General features: G+C 53.3%; 1 protein-coding gene and 1 long non-coding RNA gene across 2 annotated transcripts in view; one reads left to right on the forward strand and one right to left on the reverse strand.

Moving 5' to 3' along the window:
- LOC109284066 (uncharacterized) overlaps window positions 1-19,406 on the reverse strand; it is a 29,574-nt gene that overhangs the window by 7,020 nt on the left and 3,148 nt on the right. The window lies entirely within an intron of this gene.
- Window positions 1,051-16,437, forward strand: CIBAR2 (CBY1 interacting BAR domain containing 2). The gene is made up of 9 exons (XM_006276712.4): window positions 1,051-1,160; window positions 5,820-6,054; window positions 6,738-6,806; window positions 6,884-6,985; window positions 8,821-8,826; window positions 12,275-12,379; window positions 13,616-13,729; window positions 14,730-14,831; window positions 15,526-16,437. The coding sequence occupies exons 1-9, from the start codon at window positions 1,141-1,143 to the stop codon at window positions 15,628-15,630; spliced, it is 858 nt and encodes a 285-aa protein (XP_006276774.2). The 5' UTR covers window positions 1,051-1,140; the 3' UTR covers window positions 15,631-16,437.

The raw sequence follows: 19,406 nt of genomic DNA on the forward strand, positions 1-19,406 counted from the left end.
GAACAAGCCCTCCCTGGAGAGCTCATGAATCCACCACACCGGTAGGCATCTCTACACCGAGCTTTCCAAAAAACAGACATGCTGCGTTGCAGCCAGGAACGAGGGGCGGATGCAGCAGTAGCTGGGCAGCATTCCCCAGGCTGCGTGGTGCCGGCCGGATTCGTGCAGTATTTTCTGGGCTTAAAATCCAAGCAATGCACACCGGGAGAGCTAGACCTTTGGGATGGGGCCCAAACTAGAGCCAGGCAAAGCAAAGCACAGAAGGCAGGGAGACTCGCCAACCTGGATGCCTGGGGACCGGTCTGGTACCACGGTCAGGTCCAGACCTGCAAGGAGCTGATGTTGTACGGAGGTGAGTGCCAATGGTTCTCAGGGAGGCAGAAATGCCCCCTGGGCTTGCAAGATGCTGACAAGGAGGAGCCCCAGGGCAGTGCAGAGGGGAGACAAGACCCCTTTCTGCTCCTCGGTGGGGCACGGCGGCTTGGCAGCGCCGTTTCGATGCACCCTGCAATGCAGCAGTGCAGACCGCAGTCCCACCTTGCTAGAGAAAGGCAACGTGGGCAAGGCAGGTAAGCAGCAATAGGGCACCCAGCTTACTTCCCAGAGCTGTTGGCACCGGGAGAGCTGCCGTCGTAGCCCCTCCAAGCTGCAGGGTTGTGGAGGGCACCCCTTGATTGCTGCCTGCCCCGGATGGGTGGCAGAAAGGGATGCACTGGCCGTCATGGGAGGTCTCCCTTTGAAGCACAGGCACGGTGGCAGGTGTTGTGAATGGGGAGCTATGGGGGCTCGAAGAAACAGGTGCACTGTCCTCCTGCAGCGCTCAAAGGGTGCCTCTCCCCCTTCATTACCCTGCCTGGCAGCACAGGGCAGGGAGGATGCTCGTGCGCTGGGGAAGGGTGCACGGCCGTGGAGCGGGAGCTAGGGCAGGTGAACAGGGAGAGAGGAAAAGCAGCGGTAGGATGGGCAGGGAGACCGCACAGGCCCAGTTACCCCGGGAAACCCTCGATGGGCTCCACCCAGCCGCCCGCGCTGTGTTGGCAGGGTTTCCATACCAACCCTGAGCGTCAGCCAAGGGAGCAGCTGTGCCTCCCTCCCCAGCTCCGCCGCCTGTGACCCCCGCCCGGGCTCGCTCTCGCAGCCATGAACATCGTCCTCTCCAGGTAAGGTGCCTTGCCCCCTTCATCCCACCTGCCCATCCTGTGCAAGGCGCTGCAGCAAGGGGGCAGCCGGGGCCGATCCCCCCGAACCAAGTCACTTCAAACCTTCCCTTCTGCACCGTGGGTGCAAGCGCGGCCGCTTTGCTCCCAGGGCGGCGCATGCACGCTGCAAGGACCCACCTGGAAAGCCAACACCAGAAAGGGCTCCTTCACACCAGTGAAGGAGAGGTGCCCTAAGTGCCAAGAAAGTGTCCCTGGGGAGGAAAGCCTGGAGATGGGCCAAGAAGGGATATTGTGGGTGTAGGTGACAGTGATGGCAAGTTTGCATGAAGAAGACAAGGGGGCAGGGTTGTTTTATCCCAGCTGCTCCTCTACCCAGAAAGATCCAAGGGATTATTATGAACTTCAGAGTCGGGAGCTGCCTGTAGCTGTCAGCTCCTCGAGAGACCCCAGCTGGAAAGGAGTGCTTGTTTCGCTTGAGGTTTTGTGCATCCCCGCCAGGCTGCCGGCCAAAGGGCCCAGCGGTGGCTTGGCACAGCTCAGCGTGCTCATCCCTGCACCGCAGCTGCTTGCACCCTGGTCCCTGCTATGCACCAACGCTGCAGCAGTCGTGCCGGCTCAGCTGGCACTGCCTGCAGATGCACACAGCAGTGACCGCACCAGGGAGGCCAGGTCCTGCATCCAAGGGAACAAAGCAGCCCCGCATGGGCTCACTTCAGGCTGCAAAAGCAACCCTTTGCATTGTCCTCTTGGCTCTGAGGGTACAAGGTGGAGGAGGTGTCTCCCATCTACATCTTCTGGTTGAGAAACATGTGTAAAGCAGCAGCACTAGAAGCGCTGCATCTGCTGGAGCTGCAAACTTGTCAAATGTCATGTGGCCTGTGCCGGATCCATGCGTTTTGCAGCAGGACTAGTGCCAAGATCCTGCCATAGGCTCTGCAGGGCCTCAAGGAAGAGAAAACACTCGGTCCCCAGAGATCCCCAGGCAGGAGGAGTCTGGCTGCAACTTCCTTCCTCCCCCGGCTCCACTGCCAAAGGGGGAGGACCTAGAAAAGATGCCTCTTTCTCCCTCCCCAGAAGGCAGATTTTTTTTTTTTAATTAATATATTTTGCATTCCAGGTCAAATCAGCTAAATCGGGTCCAATTCATATCGATCGAGCAGAATGCAATCGTTCCAAAACCGTATCGATTGAGCAGGCAGAACTCAAATGCTCTAAACACCATGTACTGCACTATGACTGGCGAGCATCCTCCATCCCAGGCTCTCACCCTGGGACTTCAGATGCTCCTAAACACACTAGCAGGCATCCTACATGCAGGTCCAAGCCGGCAAGGTCTTGGGATTTGGATGTCCCCACCGAGACACTTGATGTGAACCAAAAGGTTAGCAAAACCCATCCCCGAAAGGCAGATTAGGCATTAGGCAAGCTTGCGTCCCTCCTGCTGGCCAGAGACAGTTCAGGCCAGGCTGCAAGGTGCCTACTGCTGCATCTCATTGCCTCCTCCCTCGTTAGGCTAATTCACAATTTACAGCTAGCGAGAGCATCATGGCTAGGGACTGGCTCCTCTTTCTCAGGGCTCACGGGGAGAGGTCTCTCAGGCACCTTGCACCTGTGACCCAGAAACCTTCTCCAGACCCCTAATGGGGGTGGAAACGATGGGTATTTTAACCCATCCAGGAAATGGATGTCCCTCCAGGGAGTTTCATGTGGCCCACAATGGTCTGGCTGGGCTAAATCTGCAAACCAAAGAGGGCTCAGGGAGCAGGCACTGGTTACCGAAACATTATCGATTCTTTTCTAAACACCAAATAAGGCCCGCAAGTATTTCCTATTCTTCTGCTGGCTTTATTTTCCAAATCTGAAGCTGTCCCAGGAGCGTGCGGGTAACAGGGGAACATTATAAAGTTCCCCACAAATAAAATGCTAGTTAGATTTTTCTTTGACCTGCTGTGGCCTGACCTCAGTGATGGGGGATGAGAAGAAACCCCTCGAGACACCTTCCTCTCCCACTATGGCTTGTAGGAGACCCCCGGAGACAGGCCCTATGAGGCAGCCTCACTTTAAAGCACAAAAAAAGCAGTGTTTTCAGGGAAGCAGAGCCAGACAGATGTTGGGGACAGATGACTTGTCCTCTACCATCCCACCAGTGCTCCCCTAGCCAGGCTCACAAGGGCTTTCCACTAGCTCCTTCAGGAAAACACCTCACCTTCAGCCTGGCAGCATGCCGGTCTCCAACTCAGTGGTCGTCAACCTTTTTAGGCTCAAGGCACCCCTTGATCCTTCGGAAAATGCCAGCTCCTTGTTTTCACTTGTTTTTTGACCCAACAAAAACAACAGAATAATTCTTCTGTTGCAAAAAACTCTGAATATCCCGCACCAGGTCAGCCTGGTCTTGAACAGCAGGGATTCCTGTTTGAAATAGTCTCATAAGTCTTGGTTGCACACCTAACGGTGCTTGAAAGGATCTCATGGCCCCCTGGTTGAGTATCATTGCTCTGACTTCCCACTCCCACTAGGTTTTCACCTGAGATTGTCAGCAGATTGTTCCTGAATTGTTCCATCCTATATACTTCAGCTCCATCAACACGTATCGGTAGGCAGGTGACATTGCTCCCCACCTCTCCTCCTTAGCCAAGCTGCATTCATTTAATCTCCCTGCACCTTTTCCCCAGTGTCAAGCCCTCCACCCACCCTGGTCATGCTTGCTTGCAGGTCCCTGAACTCCCTCCTGGTAACAAGCTCCCAGAATTGAATGCAATCAAGTCGCACTGCAAACATGACTGGCTCTACCAAGTAGGGGAGATGGGAAAGACTCAGGCAGCACAGTCTTCGCTGCAGTGAGCCCACAAGGTCCAGGCACAGCCCTGAGCTGCCAAAGGCAGAGAGCACACAAGAAAGCCCTCTCTGCACGAACGTGATTTATTCTCAGCACAGCACCGGGTCGCAGCAGAGGGGGAGGCAGTTAACTGCAGCGCCAAGACCAGAGAAATTTAAGGCCCTGTTGGTCTTTTGTGTCAAGCTTGCGTGATGGAGATGGAGAGGGAGGGAGATCAGCAGGTTTTATTAAGTGAGGCACAGCTGCAGGACTCGGAGCAGAGCCACTAGGGGAAATAGGCACGGAGTCCGCCGGCAGCAGGATCTTTCCCGTCCTTCCAAGACTAGAGAAGGCTCTGACACCAATAGCTTGGCTTATAAAAAACAGTCCCTAATCGCCGCATGAGCTCACTGCTGCCATGCAGGACCATGCCTGTGAGCAAAGAGGAGCTTAACACAGCTCCTGATGGCTTGCCTAGAAGGAGGTTCCTTTCGGGATCTTCGTAGGTGGAAAAGATGCCATCTAAGAACTGCCATTGACTGGGTCAGACCATCGGTCCATCCTGCCCAGCCTCCCGTGTCGCCACGGCAGAGAGCAAAGGCTGAAACGGAGAGTGAACTAGGTCTGACCAGGGTTTTTCCTCCCTGTTCCTCTCTCCCTTACATCCTCCAGCATTTAAGGTCTGGGATGTTCTGAGTCAGAGGCCGTGCCCCTAATTCCCATGCTCAATAGTGACGGATACCCCTTTCCTCCAAGAACATGTCCACTCCCTTTTTGAGTCAGCTTCCACCTCCTCCGGTGGCAACAACGCCTACACTTTAATTGCACATTTTGTGAAAAAGAACTCCCTTTTCTTCGTTTTCAACTTACCGCCTACTACTTGCATGTTGTGACCCCTACTTCTTGTATAGTGAGAGAGACCATTACCTCGAGACTGCCAGAATTCAGGTTCAGGTCTCAGCCGCGGTACTGTATAGGTCAATGTGTCTCGACGTTTTTGGACTCGAGGAACCCCTCATTCGACTTAAGCCACCCCTCCCTGGACTCGAGGCCCCCACTATAACTTGCAAATTAAGCAGCACCCTATTTCAACAACTAATTCATTTATTGCAATGCTTACCTCCTTGCAGAGAGACTGGGCAGTGGGGTGGGGGGTTGCTCTGGCAGAAACATGCTTGAATTTATATACTCAGTTTATATCCAAGGTATCACTATCAAAGGCACCGCAGGGTAGACTTAAAGAGATAGGGACCTGGACATCTGTATCTTCCCATCCGTACTGCACAGGCTTAGCCAGTGCACCAAACCATTCAACTCCATGCTAACCAGGATCTTGCTCCCACATGTTACAGCTAAGTCTGGCCACCAAACACTTCTAACACGCACAGAATGACTGTCACGTGCTGTTGCCAAAAGTTGGAAGTTCAAGACAAAGACACGGCTTCTCTCTCAGTGCACGCAGAGGGGCCGCGTGCAAATTCCTTCCAGAAAACTGGTCCAACTATTTGGAAGGCAGTCTGGACCAGCTGCCTGACACTGAACGTTTCCAGCTACCAGAGCTGGCCCTTAAATAAGTCACTTTTCTCCAGAGGCAGAGATCCACTGGGTTCTTGCATTTCTAACTTTGCTGATTCGGTGGTCAACCGACAACAGGGATCTAAATTTATGTGTGCGCAATGACCGGTTGGGTGAAGAGTTCTCCAATCTACATGTGCAAAAGACCCATGACTGACACACAAAGCGGTGGTTTTCTAGATGCAAGAGAAATCATCCAGCTCCAGTTTCTGATGCTAAGGCCATTGCAATGGTAATAGCCAACTAAGCCAATATGCTTCCCTCCCCAGAGATAACCAAGTGAGGATCATGGAGAACACAGTAGCCAACGCAGAAAAATACTATGGCCAGTTCTGCACGCTGATGGCCTCCTATGTCCGGAAGACTGCTAAGCTTCGGGATAAGTCAGACCTCCTGGTCAAACAGCTCCTCGACTATGCCAACACGGAGAACCCAGAGTTGAGAAGCACCATGAAAAACTTTGCAGAGGAATTAGCCAAAGTGCAGGATTACCGGCAGGCTGAGGTAAGAACCGTCCAAAACGCGCAACCCTGACATGAAGCCCAGTAGCAGGGCAGAAAGCAGTAGTGCTCACACGTCTGCTTCTGTCCTAGGCCACACATTGATGTCCTGTCCTAAGAGGGATAAACCACAACTGCTCCTCCTGTTTGCGAGCTGAGAGCGGAGATCTGGGCAGCACTGATGAACCTTGCCAGCCTTCGAGCAAGGAACCAGGCTAAGCAGGGAGAGCATTAGGGTTGAACATGTCTCAGCAGACAAGCAACCCCCAGTCTCCCCCTCTCCAGGGATTGTGGGACCTTTCCTTGGATTCACCTGGGGAGGAATTTGCAACCCTCTCCCATGCTCTGAATCTTGCTGGGCTTTATGGGTTCCAGGACTAGTCATGCTTAACAGTGCTTTCCATGCCTACAAGAGCCGGGTTCAAATCCAGCTCAGCCCAGCAGTGCATGTGCTGCCATTGCAGCTTAATGGCCTAGAGTAAAAAGCCTCCACTCTGGTCCTACTGAGAGGTGGCCACTATAAATTAAATTATCAGTGCCTAACAATCCCTCGAGACGGGTTCCCTACATCAGGGCTGATCACAGCAGCAGTACCACGGCCAGACCGCGAGACTCCCATCCTCATTCGGACGGAGTTTGTCACGTTCTTGCTACACCCCGATATGTGAATTGCCTCCCCCCACTTAGGTAGAGAGGCTGGAAATGAAGGTCGTCGAGCCGCTGAAGCTGTATGGAGTCCGGCTCAAGCAGACACGGGTGAGTGCCATGTCACTGGACCGCCGTGGTACCCCAGAGCCAGCCAGCCCGGTACAACCACGCTTGTTCTATTCCAGGCGGAAATCAAGCGGTTCAACAGCGTCCGCAACAACGAGATAAAGCAGCTGGAGAAGCTGGAGAGGCTGCGGCAGAAGTCGCCGTCAGACCGGCACACCATCGTATCCTTCCCGATACCCGCACAGGGCCTGGGGCATGGCCTCCTGCTTGCTCACGCAGCCAAAAAGTAGCGGGCTCAGCAGCGAGGCAGGGGCAGAGGGAGGAAGCCGAGGCTCAGAGGCTTGTGTTTCACTTTGGTTTCCTCCAAATGTTTGCGCGGAGCAGTAGGGTCCCACCAAACTGATTGGAAACATCCCCTTGTCAGGAAACCGCCAACCCCAGCCAGGGAAAGCCAAAGCAGATGACAGCCTGCTGACGGCTGGGGAAGGAGCTGAGCTCAGATATCAGAGCACCATACAATGGGATTTACGGCTGGGAATCACTGACTTTCCCCACACACATGTCCCATGTGAAAGGGGAGATTTCACACCTGCCACATCCAGACGTGGATCTGGCCATAAGCACTCTGTGTCCCTTCCTCCCCAGAGCCCTGCTCTACAAGTCTGTCTCTGCAGGGCTTCAGCAGTATTCTCACTACCAGCACTCACTGAATTAGGTGCGAGAGAGGAAGGGGGTGAATTTCCCTCCCCTCTTCCACTCTCCAAGGGAAATTCGCCTTGTTACAGCCTCTTAGCAAGACAGAAGATTTCCTAAGGGATCATCTAGACAGCTCAAGAGATTTCCTTCTGCTTGGTAAAAAATATTTTAATGAGCAGCTCTTTCCAAAGCCTCTGGGTTTTTCCAAAGGAAGCAAGTCTCTGCTGAAAGTCCCAGCAAATACTCAGGGGGGGAAGCAATAGTTTGACACCCATGGGCGCTTGTACACGGCACGATTGTGCTCAGGTTCAGCAGCCGAACAAGGTCGCACAGCTGCTTCTGGAAGCAAAATAAAGGATTTTCACAGGGGAGGCTGGAGTCTCCCTCATAGTCACAGCAGCACTACGCTGCCTCTACAAAGCCATAGGTCACCCCACAAGCTGCCACCCATCAGCTCTGTTTCTAACAGGCCAGGAGCCAGTGTAGCTTGTTGGCATTTTCAACATGGGAATGAAAACGTAGTAAGAAAAATCCAGAGGATGGAAATCCTGTGGCTTTCCCCCACTCAGTAGAGCTTGGTGGAAGTTTGGCATTTTCAAAAGCATTTTGGTGAAATTTTCAGAAGTAAAAAAAAATATCTAAGGGGTATGAATTTCTGGGAAGGGGGTCTCAGATAGCGGCACTCAAACAGCAACAAACTGGCGGCTTGTACAGCTGGATGCCTAGGTAGCTAAGGAAATATCTTTCTCCCAAGAACTTCCTCATTGGATATAAAAATTGCCATTTACTGGGTCAGGCCATAGATCCATCCTGCCCAATCTCACCTGTCACAGAGCAGAGACTGAAAGAGACAGTGAACTGGAGCTGGCCAGGATTTTTTCCCCCCTGTTCCTCTCCCACTTCCAGCATTTCAGGTCTAGGAAGTTCAGAGGTCGTGCGCCTAACACCTGTGCTCAATAGCTACTGATGCACCCTCCCTCCAAGAACGCATCCAGTCTCCTTTTGAATCTAATTAAACCATCAGTTTCCCCAACATCTTGTGGCAATGAGTTCCCCACGTTAACAACAGGCCATGTGAAAAAGAACTTGCTTTTGTTATTTTTTTTGGCATTGTGCTGTTAACACAGCCTTTAAAAGGCACTCCAAGAAGTCACAGGCAAGGGTCAGCCTATCAAGAAGCAAAATTGCTTGCACGGTTACCCCAGGATGGAAGTAGCTTAGAAAAGCGAGTCAAAACAGGCAGGTTTAGGAGGAGGAATCGTGCCATTTCTGGGCCCAGCTGCTTACACAGATGCCCAGCCCAAAGCAAAGGAGGTCTATAACCCATGCTTGTCAGACTGTTCCTTGACTGTTGCTTCAGTCCCAGGTAAGCACACGCTCCTCTGCATAAAATATTAACCGGGTGCCTGAGGTACGATTTCACCTGGCAGATGGCAAAAGATTATCAGGAGAAAGCGCAGGTGAGTGCCAGAGACACGCTAGACTCGGGGCAGGGCTGAGGGGAGCAGTGCGAAAGCCATCGCTGCAGTATTTATAATTCAGCGTCGTCTTCATGAATCCTTCTGCTAACGTCAGGCGTTGCAATCAGGCCACGGCTCCCGTCCTCCGCTTTATTTTGGCTGTAACCTAGTTGCGGCAGAGACTGCATCTCACTGGCTGAAAATCCTCCATCCATCTGAAGGCAGGGGAGGGGGGGTTGCAGAAAATGGGGTTTGGGGCTGAACGTTTTCTTTGGGGAAAAGACCTGCTTGGCAGGGGGAGGACGGGGGAATTGATACTTTTTGCTCCCCGTCCAAAAAAGGGAGAAATCTTCAGGGGTTTGGGGTTTTTTTTGGTTTTTTAAAGACGTGTGAAAATCCTCAACAGAAAACACACATTTTCCAACCACCTCTCCCCTCCTCATATGTCCCGGAGGTGTCTGGTACACCATGCTACCGACTGCATCTGGAGGGGCTCTGACAGAGCATCCTGGCACGTCGCCCGATGGCATGGGCCTCCATGCAGCCGCTCCTACTGGCACGGGCAGCTCAGGGTCAGGCCTCGGGGCTCTGGGGTGGAGGTCTGGTGAACACCGAATGCCCGCACAGCTGGACGGGTCCCTCCAGGGATGCATCCGCCTGTCCCCTGATGCATTGTAGTCAAGGGAGGAAGCCAGAGTGACTAAGCACCCACTTATCTCAGGAGAAATCATCTCACCAATTAGCAAAATCTGTGTAACTTCCAGAGGGAAGCCAGGGCCACGCGAGTGCCCCTCCTGCTCTGCCCATACCCGATCCCCAGCTTGGAGTCAGGCTTCATGCAGTCTCTCTGACACGGTGCTCATGAACGTGCTCACGCTCCAGCGGTCCAGAACCGACGCCACCTGCTTGGTACCTGTGACAGCCCTGGCCAGAACTGCATACATCTCCCGGCAAGAATATTTAGCCCTGATGAATTCACTCCTTTTCTCCTCTTTTCCTGGCAAAAAAAATCACCCACTTTGTACAGGAAAGAATAATAGCAGAGCTCCCTGGAAGTGCCTCCAGCCACGGGTGATGCATTTCACCTGCAGCCACAATGAAACAGCTGCATGCACGCACGGCGGCCTGCCCTCGCCCGCTGCATCCATCTTCATCTGAACGAGGAGCTCTCCTGCCGAGCTTCACCTCAAAGTGCTTTGCAAGGGAAGGGCAATATTGCCAGCCCCTGTGTACAGCTGGGGAAACTGAGGCACAGACCAGCAGCATGCAGGCCCCTCTCAGAAATAGGAGGGCTGCTTCTGGCTGCCAGGTGCATAGCAAACCCCCTCCGCTTTGCTGCCCTGTCACTTTAATTTCATTAAGGGGACGTGCACGACATCATGTCTCCGGCAGGATTTTCAGGCTGGAATTCGGCACCTTTGCCACATGCAGCTTAGAAACGTGCCCATGCCCGACCAAGCTGGAGGCTGCCAGGGACCCTGGCACCTATTTGCATGCACAAACACTTGTTTGCATGTCTGCTGTACGTGCCCTTGCAAAACCGGCGGCTGCTTTTTAAAATTCAGGCCCTGCATCTCCCATTTGTCCTCCACCTGAGGATGGAAATGATTGCAAAGTCACATCCAGAACATTATGGGGGCTTTCAAGAGGGCGGGAATAAGAAAGAGGAGCAGATGAGCTCTTAGGAAACTAAGATCTTATTGGCACACAAAATCCCAGACTAATCAAAAGTACCAGGGAAGGGGAGGAGGGGTACAGAGCACGCAGCACCAGGCAGGCAGAACGGTTTCTTAAGGAAAAGTGCTCGGTGCCTCCCTGCTGTCACTCCTCCAGCTTCGACGGCGATCCCTCAAGATGTATCTGGCCTAATTCCCTGTGAGCGGTTGTCTCCGAGCATCAGCAGGGCAGGGCATTTATGAAACCACAGCCCTAACGAGGCACATTGGTCCTTTGGTCTGCCCCCCACGAAGTCCCCGAGTGCAGCCAGGCCACACGCATGTCGTCAGCTGGTGGCAAAGCAATACACGGAGCTGGGCATTTCTGTGAAAGGACCCATGTGTGGACTTGCACGCGTGGTGCTCAGCCTGGATAGAGACAGATCATGCTCAAACCCATCGGGGTGGGTTTCCAAAACCACCGCTCATTTACTTCATCAGTGCCTTGGCTTTGCCATGGTAACCTCAAGGGGTTTCCTAACCTCGGAGCCAGGCCTGCACCCAGGCAGATCCCAGTCTCAGACCAGAGGATGCAGGATGGGTCCCTAAAACACATTAAATGCTGCAATGAGGTGGAAGAAGGAAGCTGTTTGCAACTTTAAGGCCAGCTCTGTTTTATAACAAGGATCTCTCCGGGCATGGGAATCCCTCTGTCACTGCTTGCCTCCCTGGCCCAGGGCACATATGGCTGGGACTCCCTCCCTTTCGTACGGCGTCAGAGATCAAATCTATGAGCCACAGTCTGGTATTAATCACTCCATGTGCCGATTCCATCTACAAATCCCAGGCTGGGGATTTGTAAAGATTGCTGCTTTCGATTAGGTGCTCTGCTGTTCGTCGGGCATCGCGCTCGCGCAAGGGGCTGCCCAAGATCTTATGCAATGTTGTTTTGAAGCAGATCTCAGTCTGTTCAGCTTGACCCACACTTCTCTGTCAAGGTCACTCATTTGGTGTTGGTAGAAAAAGCTGGAGGAATAGGTCTGACCTTTCCAAGCGGTCGGCACACTCCGTTGCTGCCCATCAGTTTGGTGCAGCATCCCCAATCTCTCCCAAGCACTTGTGGGATCCACGTACAAATGGTTTATGACATTTGAGCCTCTTAAGCCTCCATCTGTTCAGGTCTTCAGTTAACACTTGGTAGAGCAGGTGATTTTCATCATCTCCTGCCTCTATTGCCAGTGATGATGTTAGGGTCTGTCTTCTTATATCACTTGGTTCAATGCCTGAGAGCACAGGAAATACATCTGTGCGCGTGTAGGTTGTGCAGCCTGTTATGAGTCTCAGCGCACCGTTAAGTACAGTGTCGAGCTTTTTTGCGTGACAACTTCTAGATCATACAGGAGCATAATATTCTGCTGGCGTATACACCATTGCAAGTGCAGCCGTTCTGATAGCTTTTGACTGATGAGAGCTGGCACAATAACCATGCCTGAATCTCCTTGCTGGGCGCCAAGTGCAACACGTGCATCTCAGGTTTGCAGTTTGATAAGCCCCGAGCTGCTCTCACCCTCGAAGGTGCATGCAACTAGCCCATAAGACCTGCCGCTGGGTCGGACCACAGGTCTACCCCACACCTGTGACAGCAGCAAGCAGCAGAAACCTTTCCCACTTGGTGATGCTGCATTTCCTTCTATTTTAGGCCGAGTCCAGCGTGCACAAAGCCTCGGTCGATGCCAGCCGCACCACCCAGCAGCTGGAGGAAACCATCGACGAGTTCCAGAAGCAGAAGCTGAGAGACATCCAGGTAAAAGGCACCACGCACGGCTCCGGAGAGAGCTACAGGAAGGAGCGGAGGTGGGGAAACCCTGCCTGGCAGCCAGACGGTAAGGCAGCCCGACACATTTATCTTAACAAAGAGAAGGTTAAGAGGTGACCTGGTCACGGCAGGTAAGCGAATTTCTAATAGGGTAAGGACTCGCTTCCAGCCGACAAAGGCATAAAAAGGCCTGGTGTTAGACAAAATCCAGCTAGAAACAGCGCCCGTTTTTGTTCAGCAAGGATCATTTCAGCCATGGGGATGGCTTACATAGGGCTCAGACACGTGACCCAATTAATGCAGAGTGCTATACCCCACAGTTAAGTTACTCTGAAATAAGGAGAAGACACATGACGGGCTCTCCTAAACTGGTTACCGTCAGCTCATGAATGCTTATGCTCTTTATCCACTCTGGGTAGTCTATCGGGTGCAAATCTCCCCTGCCTTCTGCCTGCAGTCGATGCCATTATAGAGCCAGGCAGCAAAGGGCTGCCCCAGAGTGGGTTTGGCTAGGGGAGCAGATGCGCACGTCCTAGGCAGTATAGCTACTACCTGTTTCCAAGAGGCCACTTTCCCCTGGATGCGAGTGATTTACTGCATAATAGGCCTGTGCGCTGTGCATCTGCCCCGCTTTTATTGCGCAGTAAAGGCGATTTACTACGTCATAAATGTGTCTCGTGCCCGTGCTTCAGGAACGCTGTGCCTTCCTCCTTACTTCAGGTGTTTCTATCAAAACGGGACGTTTCTTTCCAGCTCAGACAGAAACAGATTTCCTGCAGAAATCCCCAGGAGACAGCCTCCAGGATTACAGCACCCATTTTGGCATTAAGAGTCTAGAAATCCTCCCATCTCATCCCTATACAGTTGGTCTGGAGAATAGGGTTTGGGGCACAGTTTTGACTTCATAGAGAGGTCTCAGAGGACAAGAACCTGTTCCCTACCCACCCTCTGGATGGCAGCTCCTTATAGCCAGCGTTAATGAGGATGAAACGCCGTAGCGTGTACAAGCGCCTCATAGAGTCAAAGGAAGCCCCTTCAGACCCCGTCAGGGCCGTTCCCTCCCTGGGAAGGCGACATCATTAAGCTAAATGAATTTGTTTCCCTTGTGCCTCCCTGCTTTGGTACTTGTGCTCTCAGTTCAAGTCTCCTCCCCACCCAGGCCTTCCCAGAAGTTAGGGCACTTAGGAGTAGGAACATGCTCATTCATGCTTCTCTTTCTTGCAGAAGATTTTCTCAGACTTTGTTACCATTGAGATGGTTTTCCACGCCAAGGCTCTTGAGGTCTTTTCCAGTGCCTTCCAGACCCTGGAGGACTATGACTTGGAGAAGGACCTGGAGGTACTCGGGGCAAAAACACAGCCTTTGTACAGACACCCAGCACTTGCATAGCAACGTCCATCCGCAGGCCTCAAAGCAGTTTACAAGCAGTAACTCAACCATTAAACGTCCCTAGAAGCAGGTGTTTTCACTCAGTGTTTTACACACAGGGAAACTGAGGCACCGAGTGGAGGCATGGCATGCGTAAGGTCACTGCAAGTCTTGGGAAGTGAAACCAAGTGTCCCAACTCCTAGGTGCTGCACTCAGCTCTTAGATCAAGGCTCATGGTGGGGTGGGGAACACATCCCCAAAGTGTGACAGCAACATTTGTGTCAGCCACACGTTGTATTTTAAGGGGTAACATTAACATCTGAAGTCCTGCCTGGGCTGTAGTTGCCCAGGACCCCAGTTTCGATCGATTAGATGAGAAAGTCCATCAAATCCATCACCATACAAAGCTGCAGGCTCTATCTCCCTTCCCAGCCAGAACTGATACCCAGTATTAAATCCCTGTGTGTACAGTGATATCAGTGCCTCCACCCCCAGCTCCAGCGGCAGCTTCCCCCTCTTGCAGGTGCTCTCTCCTGCCCATCAGGATTGCTTGCTGCTAGCAAACCCCGCGGCACAAGCTGTCACGAAGGACACAGGGCTCTGGTCTGTCTTGATCTCCGCCCAGCTAGGAACAGAGGCGAGTGCACTGCACCTCGTTGAGAATAAGCCTGCTCCCCCTCTCCAAATGATTTGTACAGCAGCCGAATGAATTCCCCAGCCCAAATCCTCTCCCAGCAATTTTGCTATTGCCTTGAGCTTAAACCTTGTGTGCTCTTTTGTGCCGACAGCAGCTTGGGCAGCCACAGGAACTATTCTTCTATAATTCCCTTGTCTCGTTACATTCAGTGCTTTGCGCGTCCCGTGATTGCTCTTATTAATTGTTCTGCACCAGCCAGCGTGCAACGCAGAGCTCTCTCCTCACGGGTCGCTGCTGGCATTGATCTTTCTTTTCCTTTTTCGCCTCGCTAGGATTTTAGAGCTAAGATCCACATCGCTTCTGGCAATTACAACGCGAGGCCAGGCAGTGCTCTGAATCCCTCCCCCACCCTGCCGTGGTCCACAGGCAGTCAGGTGAGAGACACAATTAGAAACGATTGCCGTCATAATATTTTGCCTTCAGATTAAAGCCCGGCTCCCACCTTCCGTGCGGAGCCTGAGAAAGCAAATTAAAGCCACTCGAGAAAGAAACAGTTCCCGGGAAGAGGAGCGACGGTCCCAACTCCAGAAGCTAATTGGAGGTGGGAGGGCAGGCCAAATGCAGCTGGAGCCACCCTTCATCGTGGCACAGATTCCCCTAAATAATGCCTGAACCTCAGGTTCGCACCGACCTATTTGATACGGGGCCCGATGATAAGCAGAGCTGTCACAACAGATAGAATAACATTGGCTAAGGACCAGAAACACAACTGCAGATGCATGGCTTGCTTTTGGGACCACACGCTTTATCTTGCAGAGACCTGCAAGCGAATGCAGTGTCAAGGCCCCAGCAACAACGTTCAGATGCAAAGGGCAGTTCACTCGAAGCCAGAGGTGTTGATTAAAGTTCAGGATTCAGCCTCATACCAGTGGTCCTCATACTAAAAGCCAGAGTCTGGCCTTGCTCTGGTGAGAATCAGGAGTAACCTCCATGAAATTAGAAGTCACTTCCGATTTAGGGCCACACAGACAAGGGTGCCGTCTGAAAGGAGGGTCCCCGTAGGGGCGCAGAAGCAGCAACCCATGCATTGCACGGAAGCAGAACAGATTTCCCTCTCTTCATTTCTAGACCGTTCAGAGCGTCTTACAGAAGATGGTTTTGAGTGAAGAAGACCCCGAAGAAAACACGCTGCAGGATCTCAGCGATACAGAATATGCACCGATTCGACGGTAACATGAGCGGTGCAATTAGCTGGCCACGATCATGACAACTGGACGTGTTTATTCTTCATTTCTTTACTGAACCTTCAATTTTCCATGAAGACAAGGAGCTCTCAGACAGATCCTGAAGAAGTTTGGAGACCATGCAAATGTACCGAGATGACTCCAAGTAGCTCAGTCAGTCTCCGAATTAGAAGGAAACCAAATGTTTTGTTGGCTAGTTGAACATCCCCTGCTGTAGCCTATGGCATGGGCCGTCTGCCGGCATTGCCTTGCCTTATTACAAACGAGCAACAGACCCCAAAGCCACATTGCAAGTGTGCCCCGTGCAGGGAAGGCAGAGAGCACTTCGTAGGAGCGTGCAGCGCCTGATGGCTGAAATTTAGGAAGGTGAATTTGTGCCCAACCTCCTGGAACCCAACAACATCTGCCCATCTGCGAGGCATGGCCCATACAACTGGGTGCAACCTCTGAAGAGGCACCCAAACCCTCAGTTAGCCAAGACATTTATACAGTCACCACAGACAGACTCAAACTAGGGATGCCAAAGGCAGGTCTGACCCCTTTACCAATGACATATAGATGACCTAGTCCCACTTCCAGCTGCTGTCAGGCAGTCCCCGGGTTTCCATCGGCAAGTCTTCCCAATGGGTCTGCTCCCGCAGCTTGCAGAATACCAGTAGGGTATACACCAAATAGGTCCAAGGTATCAAAATATTTCTCCCACGTTTCACTTCACCTACTGTTTTGCAGCACTTGGTTCCTAGGCCTTGCCAGTCATTGCTGTTCCCATGCAGCATAATAAAACAGCAGCATTTTTCATGCCTTCCTTTATTTTAAGGTTAACTTTGGCACCAGGGGAAAAGCACGGAGAGTGGAGCAGGAGCAGGAGCAGCCTTAATACACACTTGCTGTCGGTGCCCACCCACCCTCCCAGGTCCCTTCTCAAGGGACTGCTGTGGGGCCAGTGCTTTGCTAGGCAGCACCCAGGCATCTCTCTTCTGCCAGCTGGGGTGGGCAGGGGACCCACGGGCTGTCTGCCCCTCCAAACTCCAAGTTTGGAAAGCCTGAGGTCGGCTTTCTTTGGCCCCCCCCCACTGCTTCCCACGTGTGCCTTCATGCTGGCATTTTCCCTAATTCACCAGGAGTCCCCTGGAGCCTGCTGCCAGGGAAAACTCCTCAAATTGGCACTCGTCCCTTTTTGGAGCCCACCTTCACCCGCCTTCTCTGTGGAGAAGTCCTACCAGCTTGCTCCCCTGCTGCGGGGCTTCCCTCCAGGTGGAAGAGGCATTGCTAATTCGCAGGGCTTCTGGCCAGTGTAATTAGGAGGCCTTCCCATCCCACAGGGTTTTGCTCTTTGCACCCTTTTCATCTCACCAGCCAGCACCCAGAGCCCAGTTTGCACTTCAAGGGGACTTGCAGAAGGGGCCCGCTATCATGGTGACCTGCGGGTCTGCAGGGATCATTGCAAATATAACTGGGGACAGTCCTTGCCGCTGCCCCTGCCACCTTCATGTGAGCCCTGGCTCCAGCGACTGACCCGGGGGGGCTAACCACTCGTTACCGCAGGCAGTGATGGTACCGGCTCCACACTGCAGGCCAGGATGGCTTGGCCTCAGGTGCACCAATAGAGCAGCTCCCAAAGCACAGGGTGCACCTCTGAGGAGTGATGAGAAGACACTGCTTGTGCTCCACCACCCTTGGCCCACACTACCCATCATCCTCACAGCATCCCAGGAGGCAGGAAAGAAAGGACTTGACCCCTGTTGGCCTTTTAGGTCTTAAGCCGATGCCCTAACCACTGAGCCCCCCTTCCTCTGTCAGCAGCCCCTGCACTTATGGGTGCTTCCACCTGCTCTGCACCCTGCGCATAATCCTGTAGTCAATGAAAAGGCCTCCACTGAGCTCTGGACCAGACCTCAAACCACAGCTACAGCTGCCGCAGAGCCCTCAGCCCCATGCAACATGGTCACAGCACCACCAGCCGACGAGGAAAGAGCAGAGCAGCTGGTAGCTCTCGCCACCCCCGTCCTTCTCCCCCTGCAACCTGATGAACACGCGGCATTTCGGCAGGGCCCGGCTGACTCAGAGAGCCCCCGCCTTTGGCACACGGCCCCGTGCCGCACACACCTGACCCGCCGTGATGTCACGCTGTCGAATGTCCCAGCACGACGCCCGGGCATCCAAGGAGAAATGGGTCCCATTGATTTTTCCCTTTCAAGGCGCAGGCTATTTTTTTCCTTCCATCAAGCAGCAAATATGCTTTCAGTGCAATAAAGACTGCTGTTCAGTCTGCGGAACAAATGGTTAGCGCCAGCCATTGTACGCAGGGGTGGGAGGGGGGCCGACATGCCGACTTAATGATGGTGATTTAAGCCATTTGGAGCCATTTTCATGGTGCACGTACAGCGCGGGGAAGAATCAAGGGAAGGAGGGAGGGGACACACAACTGAGTGCTTAAAAGGGGAGAGAGAAGCAGCCAAGGGGCGGCAAGCTGTTCGCCCCATGGCTTGGCCAGCCCAACCCAGCTCAGCCCCTCCCGTCCTGACCCCAAATCAGCAACCTGCCTTTACCCTGCTAACAACAGCTGCTCAGAGCAAGGGCCAGCTGGCAGCAGTGGACAGGGGAGCTTTTTCCCCTGCTCCCTCCCCGGCACAGCATACAAAGCCAAGGATCGAGCTGGCATCCAGGATCTGGTGCTGGCCTTGCAACGGAGCCCATTTTGCAAGGCTAAGGCCGCAGCCAGGGACATGGGCAGACCGGGCACCGCAACTCCCCATGCTTCTGGTGCTGTGGAAATGGTCTGGTGCAGCAAGAGCTCTCCAAATGAGGCCTTTTCCCTCTGTGCCTGGCTCTGCATTAGGAAGCCTGACCTGGTGCCCTGCACCATGCCAGCAAAGCGCCTGTGCACCGCTGGCGTGGACCCTGACTTGACTGCACGCTTCGTTTGCATGCCAAGTGCCTGCCACTGTGCCCTTTCCTTCACGGCCGGCTCAGGGAAACTGGGCAAAGGAAGAAGCCCCCCACCCTTTCCTCCTCTCACAGCAGGGAGCACAGGGGTGGGGGTCATCACAATTAGACTTCAACAGCTGGCTTTAATAGCCATCGGCTGCCCGGCTTCCAGAGAAGCATCCAGGCGATGCGGACTGTCTCATGTGCCCTGAATGCACCCCCCAGGAGAGTTATACAGGCTTGGAGACAGGACGGCACAGACCAGAGGTGCCCAGCAAGGGTCTGAGCAGGTTTCTGCTACCATAAGGACAGGACGTCGGTTCCTTCCTGGGCTCGCTGAGCGGAGCCGAGAGAGTCTCTGAACGGCTGGTTCATATGCAGCAGTCTCTGCATTCAGAGCTGACCCCTATTAACTCCCTGGTACTTCATCTCAATAGTCCCTGACACTACATGCTACCGCATTTGCATTCAGCGCTGGGGGCTGAGCGCCCTGGGGCCCCGGCGTGGAGGGATCGATGGGATATTGACACACTTGTCACGCGGCATTTACCCACATCCGTGTGCACATTGCAGGCATGTTTAACTCAGATTGGAAAAGAGAAAAGTTCAGGGCCCGGCCACGGTGCCACCAACTCAATCTGGGATTGCAAAACAAGCTGGCAATGATGGAGAGGTGAAATCCCAGAGAAGAGGCTAGGGTGGCATCGCTTGAACTCCTGCCAGGGTGCAGGTAAGGGGCCTGGGAGAGATTTGTCACTGTCCTCCCTGCACAAGGGGCATGTCTGATGGGGAAGGCGGTGTCACTAGGCATAAGTTTCTGCATGGCTCTGTCTTGCA

The sequence above is a fragment of the Alligator mississippiensis genome, chromosome 10 (assembly GCF_030867095.1).
Source record: "Alligator mississippiensis isolate rAllMis1 chromosome 10, rAllMis1, whole genome shotgun sequence".
NCBI classification, from domain to species: Eukaryota; Metazoa; Chordata; order Crocodylia; family Alligatoridae; genus Alligator; species Alligator mississippiensis.